Source organism: Heterodontus francisci, chromosome 4 (genome assembly GCF_036365525.1).
Source record: "Heterodontus francisci isolate sHetFra1 chromosome 4, sHetFra1.hap1, whole genome shotgun sequence".
Lineage (NCBI taxonomy): Eukaryota > Metazoa > Chordata > Chondrichthyes > Heterodontiformes > Heterodontidae > Heterodontus > Heterodontus francisci.
In genome coordinates, this window is record NC_090374.1 from 69,909,350 (window position 1) to 69,922,307 (window position 12,958).

General features: G+C 43.6%; 1 protein-coding gene across 3 annotated transcripts in view; it reads right to left on the minus strand.

The window, feature by feature from the left end:
• The window catches only part of LOC137369079 (arrestin domain-containing protein 3-like), an 87,265-nt gene that overhangs the window by 37,143 nt on the left and 37,164 nt on the right, over positions 1 to 12,958 (minus strand). For all 3 annotated transcript variants that reach the window (XR_010974865.1, XM_068029673.1, XM_068029674.1), the window contains exons 3-4: positions 8,768 to 8,915; positions 3,268 to 3,370 (exon numbers count right to left, since the gene is read on the minus strand). Coding sequence is in view for 2 of the 3 variants with exons in the window: in XM_068029673.1 (XP_067885774.1) it covers positions 3,268 to 3,370; positions 8,768 to 8,915 (251 nt within the window). In the remaining variant the exon portion in view is untranslated. The remainder of the gene's footprint in view (positions 1 to 3,267; positions 3,371 to 8,767; positions 8,916 to 12,958) is intronic.

A 12,958-nucleotide genomic window follows, 5' to 3' on the forward strand; every position in this document is an offset into this window, starting at 1 on the left:
CCCCAGGTATGTCCTGTTCCACCGGCAAGACAGACCCAGCAGAGGTGGCAGCACAGTGGTATACAGTTGGAACAGAGTTGTCCTGGGAGAACTCAACAATGACTCCGCACCCAATGCAGTCTCATGGCATCAGGTCAAACATGAGCAAGGAAACCCTCCGCTGTTACCATCTACCGACCACCCCCTCTCAGCTGATGAATCAGTACTCCATGTTGAACACCACTTGGAGGAAGCATTGAGGGTGCTAAGGGAACCAACAAGAGGGAAAACCATACTTGACCTCGTTCTTACCAAATCTGCCTGTTGTAGATGCATCTGTCCATGATAGTATTGGTAGGCATGACCACCACAAACTCCTTTTGGAGACTAAGTCCCATCTTCACATTGAGGATACCCTCCATTGTGTTGTTTGGCACTACCACTGTGCTAAATGGGATAGATTTCGAACAAATCTAGCATCGCAAAACTGGGCATCCGTGAGATGCTGTGGACCATCAGTGGCAGCAGAATTGTACTCAGCCAGGATCTGTAACCTCATAGAATATACATTTCTAATGTTTCCCAGTTCTGATGACGGGTCACGGACCTGAAACATTAACTCTGCTTCTCTGTCCACAGATGCTGCCAGACCGACTGAGTATTTCCAGCATTTCCTATTGTTGTTTCAGATTTCTAGCATCTGCAGTATTTTGCTTTTATTATATCTGCAACCTCATAGCCCGGCTCATCCCCCACCCTACCATTACCAACAAGCCGGGGCATCAACCCTGGTTGGATGAAGGGTGTAGGAGGGCATGCCAGGAGCAGCACCAGCCATACCTTAAAATAATATCAGGGCGGTAAAGTCTGCATGTGCGGGCTGCCATTTTTTTTTTTTTTTTTTTTTTTTTTTTTTTTACAGCCGCCGCCAAATAAAATCCAGGCCCAAGATAGATAGGAAAGTAGGCTGTGAAGAGGACATAAGGAGCCTATCTATATCCCTTTGTAGCCTGAGTGAGTGGGCAAAGAACTGGCAAATGGAGTAGGCAGGAAGACTTTTTTTTAAAAAAGCATATTATCTAAATGAGGAGAGATTGCAGAGCTTTGAGACGCAGAGGGATTTGGATGTCCTAGTGCTTGAATCGTGTAAGATTAGTATTCAGGTATAGCAAGTAATTCGGAAAGCTAATGGAATGTTATTGTTTATTGCGAGGGGAATTGATTACAAAAGAAGGAAGGTTATGCTTCAGCTATACAGGGCATTGGTAAGACCACATCTGGAGTACTGTGTACCGTATTGGTCTCCTTATTTAAGGACGGATATAAATGCATTGGAAGCAGTTCAGGGAAGGTTTAACAAAGAACATAGAACAGTACAGGCCCTTCGGCCCACGATGTTGTGCCGAACCTTTAACCTACTCTAAGATCAAACTAACTATCTACCTTCATTCTACTATTATCCATGTACCTATCCAAGAGTCGCTTAAATGCCCCTAATGTATCTGCTTTTACCACCACCGCTGGCAGCGCATTCCACGCACCCACCACTCTCGGTGTAAAGAACCTATGTCTGACATCTCCCCTAAACCTTCCTCCAATCACCTTAAAATTATGCCCCCTGGTGATAGCCCTTTCCACCCTGGGAAAAAGTCTCTGGCTATCCACTCTATCTATGCCTCTCATCATCTTGTACCCCTCTATCAAGTCACCTCTCATCCTTCTTCGCTCCAATGAGAAAAGCCCTAGCTCCCTCAATCTTTCTTCGTAGGACATGCCCTCCAGTCCAGGCAGCATCCTGGTAAATCTCCTCTGCACCCTCTCTAAAGCTTCCACATCCTTCCTATAATGAGGCAACCAGAACTGAACACAATATTCCAAGTGTGGTCGAACCAGGGCCTTATAGAGCTGCAGCATAACCTCACGGCTCTTAAACTCAATCCCCCTGTTAATGAAAGCCAACACACCATATGCCTTCTTAACAACCCGATCAACTTGGGTGGCAACTTTGAGCGATCTATGGACATAGACCCCAAGATCCCTCTGTTCCTCCACACTACCAAGAATCCTGTCTTTAAGCCTGTATTCCACATTCAAATTCGACCTTCCAAAATGAATCACTTCACACTTTTCCAGGTTGAACTCCATCTGCCACTTCTCAGCCCAGCTCTGCATCCCGTCAATGTCCCGCTGCAACCTACAACAGCCTTCCACACTATCCACAACTCCAGTAACCTTAGTGTCATCGGCAAACTTGCTAACCCAGCCTTCCACTTCCTCATCCAACTCATTTATAAAAATCACAAAGAGCAGAGGTCCCAGAAGAGATCCTTGTGGAACACCACTGGTCACCGAGCTCCATGCTGAATACTTTCCATCTACTACCACCCTCTGACTTCTATGGGCCAACCAATTTTGTATCCAGACAGCCAACTTTCCCTGAATCCCATGCCTCCTTACTTTCTGAATGAGCCTACCATGGGGAACCTTATCAAACGCCTTGCTAAAATCCATATACACCACATCCACTGCTCTTCCTTCATCAATGTGTTTTGTCACATCTTCAAAGAATTCAATAAGGCTTGTGAGGCATGACCTGCCCCTTACAAAGCCATGCTGACTAGATACTAGACTAATACCTGGAATGGGCGGCTTGTCTTATGAGGAAAGGTTGGACAGGCTAGGCTTGTATCCGCTGGAGTTTAGAAGAGTAAGAGGTGACTTGATTGAAACATACAAGATGCTGAGGTGTCTTGACAGGGTGGATATGGAAAGGATGTTTCCCTTTGTGGGAGAATCTAGAACTCTGGGTCACTATTTGAGACAGAGATGAGGAGAATTTTTTCTCAGAGGGTTGTGAATCTTTGGAGCAGAGTCTTTTAATATTTTTTAAGACAGAGGCCAATAGATTTGTGATAAGCAAGGTGGTGAAAGGTTATTGGGGGTAGCGGGAATGTGGAGTTATCAGTTCAGCCATGGACTTACTGAATGGCGGAGCAGGCTTGAGAGGCCGAGTGGCCTACACCTGTTCCTAAATCGTATGTTTATATGTTTGTAAAGCAATACCACAACAAGCCTCAGGTAGGTGCCAAGTTTCAATTATCTTAGACATGTAAATGAGAAGCGAGGAAACTCAATATGGGTAAGTATTGATTGTTATGCTTTCTTGTGGTATCTAAACTAACAGTTGAACAGGCAGCGTGTGTACATGTAATACTTTCAATATTATGCTACTATAGATACTCGCTGTACGACAAGAACATCATAGTTTTCAGCACTCCAGATTATTACCTGATACATAACCCTTCCGTTCAATTTTGGCATTCAGGGATATTGGGCCTGAGGCACAGCAGCAGCAACAAAGAGTTTTCTCGCCTGTAGCTATCTGTGGTAACTGTAAAATCAACAGAAAGCAGGGTAAATAATACTGCTCCCATCAAGCTCTAGACTCTTTCACTATGACACAATGGCCAAATATTTCCTCTGTGTGCAAGGAGAAGCAGAATCATTGACCTGTTTCTTATTAACAGCTTAAAGATTTTGTTAACAAATAATGCACCAAGGAAATATTCTCTCATTAATAGCAAAATACTTAAAAATTATATAGCTAGAGATTTTCAAAAGTCAAGATATTACAGGCACATTGACCTCGATATTTATGGGCAGGCAGGCAGATTGGAGGGGTGACTGAAAGTAGGTGAAGAACCCAGCAAAGTTGGGAAGAGGCACCGACAAACTTAGCAGCAGGACCTCATTATCATTGTTTTCTTCTGTATCCTGCCTGGCAGCCTGCTGGACTGGAAAACCAGTGGTAGGAGGCTGCTACCGGAGAACATTAGGGCCGGACCCTGGCAATTGTGGCTGGCGAGAGCCAGGGCAGCGGTGGTTGTGGAGTAAATGGTGGTCTTGGCAGGGAGAGTTCAGTTCTCGAGGTTTGGCGGTGGGGCTAAGTTGACTGTGATTGCAGCATAGACAGGTTGGCATTTGGGCTTGGTGGGGGTGGGGTGGGGAAGAGGAAAAGAGAGAGTCATCGATCGTGGTGGCATGAGAGAGAGGCTATAAGAGGCAAGGAGCAGAGCAGAAGCTGAAGGCTTCCTGGAGGGGCTGGAGGAGAGCACTCTGGCTCTTCTTGGCCCACAAGGAGTGCTGGAAAAGGCACTTAGCTCGGGGTGGGGGAGGGGGGGCAGCAGTTCCCAACTCTCTTTCACTGCCAGGTATCCTGAGCTCTGGGAAACCATCTGTAGAATTTAAATAGGGCTCCAAATTGCACTTTGGACGCCCAATTTAAATGTGTTAATGAAGTGTCCGGTCTTGCCACAATGGGACATTTGGACACCATCAAACTCATCACCATAAAAAAAATGTCAACGACCATGGTGGGTTGGGGTTGCATTCCTATTTTTCAGTTTTACCTACCCCTCCCCTGCCCATCATGGGGGCATTAGTATCAAGGCTATTAATTCTGCAGAAGAGTGGGCAATGCTGGTCCCATTTCTGGTGCACAAATCACCAATTATATTCCTCTATCCACCATCTTAATGAACAAATTAAAAGTGCTAACACTCAAAAATCACAGATGTGAAAGGCTTTCATTTATTCTCATTAAAATTCTGTAAAAGCTAGAAATGAAAAGCCATTTTAGAAAAAAAAAAATCCCCTGGCTATCAAGAATATTATCTTGAAGTTTATGAATATCATTCAATAAAAATGTAATAAACACAAGCACAATCATATCTTGGTGGGGGAGGGGAGAGGGACATGGGCAATTACGAAATTTATTTAAAATCTGATTAAGTATTTAAGCAAGAGGTTCCTGCAATGTTTAGGGAAATCAGTCATATTTCAAATCATAGGACCACTTTGAAGCAGAAATTCTGATTGCTCTGGTTTGCAACTGACTTGAGGTGGAAGACATAGCCCCTGTGCCAGGTTGTGGGGATGGGGTCATTCTCATACAGTTGGGATGGGCTGCTATCCCTGAAGCACCCTTTAAAGTGAACGGTTCACAGCTGCTCTTCCTGAGGTCCTTCCGGGTCAAAGATAAATGATAAGTTCATACAATCTGCTGCATGCTGTGCATCGTTGTCTTACAAGGAGACATCATCTTGGTGGCCTTGGAGCATGAAGGTCCCCAGGTACAACAAGAGAAACAGCAGGAGGAACAGAAATAGCCTGAAAAACCTGCAGAAGAGAAGAGAACTTATTGCTGGCCTCAACACGTTTGTGTGGCTTGGAGCTAGCTCAGTGCCAGGAGTGTGCGTGATGGGTGCCTTACGACTAGCACTCAGCCCACATCCTTCACAATACTGTCCAGTGGCTCCTCAGACAGTTCTCAGCTGCCCCACATTCCATTTCACATGGTTTACTGAGCTTGCAGGCCTGGTGTCCAGCATTAATCCATTCCAAAAAAATGTCTTGCACTGCTTTGGGATTACAGATCAGGGATGTCCAGTAGGAGGGAAGAGGGAAGACATGTTAGATACTGAAGGGAGTGAGGGAAAGGGAAAAGTTATCAGCAAGAGGTTAAATGGATATTAGGAAGCCATGGGAATGATGGAATCATAGAAACATATTCATCAGGGATACAAAGGTCAAGTCCAACAGTGGGCGGAGGGAGCTATTCAGAAAGTGGTTATGTTTGGAGAGAAAAGGAAGTTGCTAAGGAGAATACTGGATAAACGGAGGGAATGCTAGTGGGCTGAGGGTCATGAAATGCAGCTTAGACAGATGTTTGGGATGTCAATAAGGGAAAAAGCAGATGTTCAGGAAGGACAGAGGGTGATATTAGGAACATGAAGGTGATCGACATGTTTGAGGATATTCTGGCCATTTTTCAGTCAGTATTTAAAAAAAAAAATACTAAATTTTATATAAACATGTGTTTTTGAAAAAAACCCACAAAAAAGATGGCTCATATCCAATATGGAAGTTGTTTTCCTCGAGAGACTAAATAGCAACTTGTAGTTATGTGAACCTTTAATACAGTAAAAGGTCCCAAGATGCTTCACAAGAGTTTTATCAAAACAAAATTGGACACTGAGCCACAAAAGGAGATATTAGAGGAGATGACCAATAGCTTGGTCAAAGAAGTAGTTCATTAGAAGGAAAGAGAGATGGAAAGGTTTAGGGAGGGAGTTCCAGCCGTTTTAGGGCCTTGGGAGCTGAAGGCACAGCCGGCAATGGTGGAGCAATTTTTTTTTTACTCTTTCATGGGACTTGGGTGTCACTGGCAAGTACAGCATTTATTGCCCATCGCTAAATGCCCTGGACAACTGAGTGGCTTGCTAGGCCATTTCAGAGGGCAGTTAGAGAAAATCACATTGCTGTGGGTGTGGAGTCACAGGTAGGCCAAACTGGCAGATTTCCTTCCCTAAAAAGGACATTAGTGAACCAGATTTTTTTTTTGATTAATTGAATTTAAATTCCACGAGCTGCCATGGTGGGATTTTAACATGCGCCCTCAGGGCCTCTGGATTACTAGTACAGTGACATTACCACTATGCCACCGTCACCTAAAAATCAGAGTTGCTTAAGAAGCCAGAATTAGAGGAGTACATATATCTCAGAGTTGTGGGGCTGGAGGAGATTACAGAGATAGGGAGGGGCAAGGTCATGGAGGGATTTGAAAACAAGGATGAGATTAAAATCAAGGTGTTCGGGAGTTTAATGTAGGTCAGCGAGCACAGGCGAGATGAGTGAACAGAACTTGGTATGAGTTAGGGCAAGGGCAGCAGAGTTTTGGATGACTTCAAGTATATGGAGGATGGAAGATGGAAGGCTGGCCAGGATTGTGTTGGAATAGTCAAATCCAGAAGTAACAAAAGCATGGATGAGGGTTTTAAGAGCAGATGAGCTGAGGCAGGAGTGGAGTTGGGTGATGTTACAGACAGAACTCGATGGTCATTGTAATGGTGTGGATATGTGGTTGGAAACTGATCGGAGTCAAATATATCACCAGGTTTGCCAACAGTCTGGTTCAGACTCAGTTGCCAGGGAGAAGGATGGGGTCGTTGGCTGGAGAACAGAATTTGTGGCGGGACCAAATACAATGGCTTTGATATTCCCAATATCCCAGTCCTGGATATCAGACGAGTGTGACAATTTAGAGACAATGGAGGTGGTGATATGGTAGATCTGGGTGTCATTAGCATACATATAGAAACGGATGATGTTGCCAAGGGGTAGCATGTAGATGAGAAAATAGGAGGGGACCAAGGATAGATCATTGCGGCAAACCAGAGGAAATGATATGGGAGTGAGAAGAGAAAACACTGCAGGTGTATGCTGGCTATGATTAGATAGATAAGAATGGAGCCAGGAGACTACAGTCCACCCAGCTGGTCAACAGTGGAGAGGCATTGAAGGAAGATGGTGTGGTCAAGCATGACAAAGGCTGCAGACACATCAAGATGAACAAGGAGGGATAGTAAATTTGTCACAGTCACATAGGATGTCATTTGTGACTTTGGTAAGAGCTGTTTCGGTACTGTGGGAGGGGTGGAAACCGGATTGGAGGGATTCTAACATGGAGTTCTGGGCAAGATGGGTACAGAAGAGTACAAGCAGCAGCACATTCAGGGACTTTGGAGAGGAAAGGGAGGTCTCATGGACAAGATGAGGTCAGAGAGGACGAGGGGAGCTAGGAAACTAGAGGAGGATGTGGGTTCAAGGCGAGGGCAGAGGGGAACCATAGAGGAAGTCTGGCTGGGTGGGCTGAACAAATTAGTTAGCTTGTCCAGGTAATCAAAAACTCATGTGTTGGAAAGGTCTTTGTTATCGGTCTTTGAAACTGCCCGATCGGCCCTGTTGCCTGGCTTAGCTTCACTCCTCAGATTCCGCTCCTGACAACAATCTCAACCGATTTTTAAAATAACGCCTAGCGTCAGTTGCACCTGATGGAGAATATAGATTTTAATATTCCTGGTCCACTCCCACCTGCTGCATAATTAATTTCACAATTCTCACTGCTTAAACTTCATTAATATATTTCAATGGGACTATGTTGTATTTGTTTCTTTCATTTCATTAATGTTAATGCAATCCTTTTGAATTAAACCTCCAGTCCTTGTATTTAATTGCTAAATTTACATGTGTGCTGGATTAACAGCCCAAATGCATTATAATTAAACAATCATTGTTTTTATTTCATACATATTTAAGGTATGGCTCAGTTCCTTTGACTTCCAGTCAGCAACATGACAGGAGAAACACTAGAAATATCAAATGTAAAAACTATAATTATTTGAAATAAATATTTCAGTTTGCCTGATAAGCTAAATAGCACAGGCTTATGTCTTCTTGAATTTTCCTCTCTACACTCCACTCAGGTGATTACTTAGCATCCAAGCCCAAATGGGAAACATCTATGCCACACTAGTGAATTTATGCTGGGGTGTTCCCCCTTATTTACCGTAACTTCACCGGAGGAGCCATGGAAATGCATTAAAAAAAAAGTGTAATTGGCATTTAAGCTGTTCGAATGGGTTTCTGCAAATCTTCCAAAGTAACAGCAGATGAACAGGTGAACTCCTGTGGAAATTCACCCCATCCATAGTCTTCAATGACAGGCTGAATTTTCACAGTGAAAAGTATCTGAGACGCCTTCTAAATGCTAACTTCCATCAATACAATACCTGCCTGCAACACATATTTTAAATGATTATTTACAATGAGCATTACCAATATGAATTGCTGGAAGTTGTGCATTTGTTCATTTGCCTGTGTTTAAAATTTTTTTTTGAAAATCGACTCCCTGGTTTATCAGGTGTAACCATAATTCCACAGAACTTACCAATAGCAACGGAGTGTTAATGTCAATCTGTTCATATACCGTGAACATTTCTTTCACTTTACTTCTCAGTTTCCATGGCCTGTGCAGTTTGGCTGTCATCCAATAGCTCACATTGCCATGAACACCTTTGAAGGAGGCAGGAAGTGGTCTGTCAGGAAAAAAAGGCAACATGAGGCATCAGTGACATATGACAGCATACAAGTTTAAATTGTTCAACTCCAAAAGCACCTCAAAGAATGGTATGCAATACTAAAGCTTTCCTTCATAGGAATCAGTCTTAAAATTATACCATGGGGTAAACTTTTCCATTGAACCTCTGATCAGACACTGGTACACTGTCCCCACTTAATTACATAGAAATACAGTGGAGAAGCAAGCCATTCAGCCCAGCCAGTACATGCCAGTGTTTATGTTCCACTTGAGTGATCCTCCCATTGTTCCTTGTACAGCTCTATCAGTATAACCATCTATTTCCTTCTCGTTTACATGCTTTATCCAGCCTCCCCTGAAATGCCATTCACCTCAACCACTTCCTGTGCTAACAAATTTGATTTTCACCATTTCTTGGCAAAGACGCTTCTTTTGAATTCCCCATTTGATTTCTTGGTGACTATCTTGTATTGATAGCCTCTAGTTTTGCTCTTTCCCACAAGTGGAAACACTGAGTGTACTTTATCAAAACCTTTTATAGTTTTAAAGATCCTCATTAGGTTAACCCCAGCTTTTTCTTTTCAAGTCTGTTCATCCTTTCCTGTTTGGTATAAAGTTGCATTTCTTTACCATTCTTATAAATCTTTTATGTACTCTCTCCAGTGCCTTTATAATATGGTGAACAGAATTATACACAGTATTTCATGTCAAACCAAAGTTCGGTACAAGTTTAGCACAGCTTCTCCACTTTGCAATTCTATCACTAGAAATAAACCCGAGTGTTTGGTTTTCTTTTTTGGTCTTATTAACCCATGTTGCTACTTTTAGTAATTTGTGTATTTGTACTCCAAGAGCTCGGTTCTTCTATCCCATTTAGATTCTTATGTTTCAAGTAATATGCAACCTCCTTATTTTTCTTATCAAAATGTAATACCTCACATTTGCCAATTATATGCCCATTTTGCAAATTTATAATATTTTGTAACTTGTTGCAGTTCTCCTCAGTATTTACTATTCTCCTCCCCACCCCCGGCCCATATTTGGTGTAATTTGCAAATTTAGAAGTTGTGATTTTGATTCCAAAGCTATACTCCAAATATAAATTGCGAAGAACACTGGCCTGAGCACTGATCCTTATGGAACGTCACTTCACACCTTCTGCCACTCTGAATAGCCTCACTTTACCCCTACTCTCTGCTTTGTCTTGAAGCTGGCTAGCTATCCATTCTGCTACTTGTCCTCTGACTTATTCATCTACAGAACACTGAGAGATCCCCACTGATATCAGACTTGACACCAGGAACTTGTCAATAAAGGGCTGGGAAATTGCTTTAAACGGCTACTTACAATGGGTGATGTGTAAAGGGATTCAACCATTTAAACATACATGGGACCAAGGCAGCTTATATGGAATACAAACACACAGATAATGGGGCCAATTTTGAGTCTCAGTCGATTCATGAATTTGCTGGTTTATATGATAGCTATCAAGTTCCATTTTAAAGGTTCAGAATACACAGCAAGATGCTATGAAGATGCACCAATTGGAGATTGATAACCGGGGCTAGAATTTCAATGGAGGTTCTCTTGACTTTTCACCGTACCTTTGGTGGATGATCAGCAGAAACCTCCGACAGAGGGGTAAGTGATAATTTTTGTCAATTTCTGCCGATGTTACATCAGATGATTGGGAGAAACCCTGTGGAAAGTCCAGCTGTACTGGTGGGGTGGGGGGGGGGGGGGGGGAAAAGAGAGAGAATGTGGTCTAGCTTCTCTTGTGGGTAGTGTTGTGCTCTGCTAGCACTGGGGAACAGCTGTGAAGTTTGATAGAACAGGAGGAGTGGGTGATCTGGAGTTGAAAATACTGAAATGAGGAAAGCAACCAATGGTTTGGCAGAACTGAAGAAAGTGCATCTAAGGCTTGATTCAACTAAAACCTGAATAAGAGTTTGGCTTACTGGTGGATTTTTGGTGTCTGTAAGCAGTGAGGAGAGGGGCAGGGTGTTCATAGAGGTGTTGCTAGCTGGTCAGAGCAAGAAGAGATTTAGTTCTGCGTATTGGCAGCCAGAACCCCCATGGAAGGTCATTGAGGTCAGAGTTTGCTAAAACAGCAGTACAACTACCACCTCAAGAACAGCCACACAGTGCAAGACAAGGCTTAATGACCTCACACAAGTGGCCAATGCAAGTGAGCGTACTGTTGCCAATCTATATTTTGCATTCCAATAGAGTCTTTACTCAGTCATACAGCATAGAAACAGACCCTTCGGCCCACCGCATCACTGAAAGATCAACCTCCTGCCCAGCCTCATTTCCTAAGAGGCGGTCGAGTGTCACCCCTTCTCTAGTAGGGCCATCCACATACTGCTTCAGAAAACTATCCTGGACACACTTGACAAATTCTTCCCCATCTGATCCATTAGCACTAAGGCAGTCCCAGTCAATATTAGGGAAGTTAAAATCACCTACTATTAAAACCCTATAATTCCTACACCTGTGATTTCCCTACATATATGCTCCGCCAATTGCCTCTGACTATTGGGGGGCCTATAGTATAATCCCATCAAAGTGATCACCCCTTTCTTGCATCCTCGTCCAATCTGCACCTTCTCCTTTGTTATCTCTTGCCCCACCCCCACCTCACTTGTTTATAATCTGTGACTTTTCTAATATTGGTCAGTTCCGAAGAAGGGTCACTGACCCGAAACGTTAACTCTGCTTCTCTTTCCACAGATGCTGCCAGACCTGCTGAGTGATTCCAGCATTTCTTGTTTTTGTTTCAGATTTCCAGCATCCGCAGTATTTTGCTTTTATTTTAGGGAATCTAACCATCTCCCTTGACAATCAACAGCATTACCATCACAGAATCCCCCACTATCAACAGCCTGGGGGTCACCATTGTTCAGAAACTGAACTGGAACAGCCACATAAATGCTGTGGCTGCAAGAGCAGGTCAGAAGCTGGGAATTCTGTGGCGAGTAACTCACCTCCTGACTCCCCCAATGCATGTTCACCATCTACAAGGCACAAGTCAGGAGTGTGATGGAATACTCTCCACTTGCCTGAATGGGTGCAGCTCTATTAACACTCAAGAAGCTCGACACCATCCAGGACAAAGCAGCCCGCTCGATTAGTACCCAGTCAACCACCTTGAATATTCACCCCCTCCACCACCGAAACACAGTGGCAGCAGTGTGTATCATCTGCAAGACACACTGCTGCAACTCAACAAGGCTCTTTCAACAGCACCTTCCAAGCCCGCAACCTCTACCACCTAGAAGGACAAGGGCAACAGATGCATGGGAACACCACCACCTGCAAGTTCCCCTCCAAGCCACACACCATCCTGACTTGGAACTATATCAGCATTCCTTCACTGTCACTGGGACAAAATCCTGGAAGTCCATTCCTAGCATTTCCAGCATTTCAAGAAGGCAGCGCACCACCTTCTCAAGGGCAATTAGAGATGGAAAATAATGCAGGCCGAGTCAGCAACACCCACATCCCAGAAACAAAAGAAAAAAAACCCACCATTTTTCCACCTTGTTAATAATATTACCCACATTATAGGCGGAGCTAAACAGTCTGCTGTGTTGCACATCATACAGGGTATATTGGAGGAAGGAGGCTCGCTACTCTGATGACTACCCAAACACTTCCAGAAACATAACCACTGCCATCATCTTACCTATACAATATCCACCACTGCTGCTCTGTGGTTCCAGGATGTACTGTCTACAGGATGCAATGCAGCAACATACTAAAGTTACTTTAAAAGCACCTCACTTCCTTGCGACCACTGCCATCAAAAGAACAAGAGCAGCAATATTCTAAGACTACCTCCTAGAATAAGTTGTTCAGTTGAAATTCAGCAGGAAGAAAGTTGAATCATTATAGCATTTTTGAGCTTGCTTTACTATCTGTTGAGTAATCTATTGGTTGGGCCAACTTTTCTGAATCAGATGTTTGCGGGTTCAATTCCCATTGCAGGTAGTCAGCTCAGAATCTAGACTGACAGTCCAGTGGACTGCTTCAAATGAG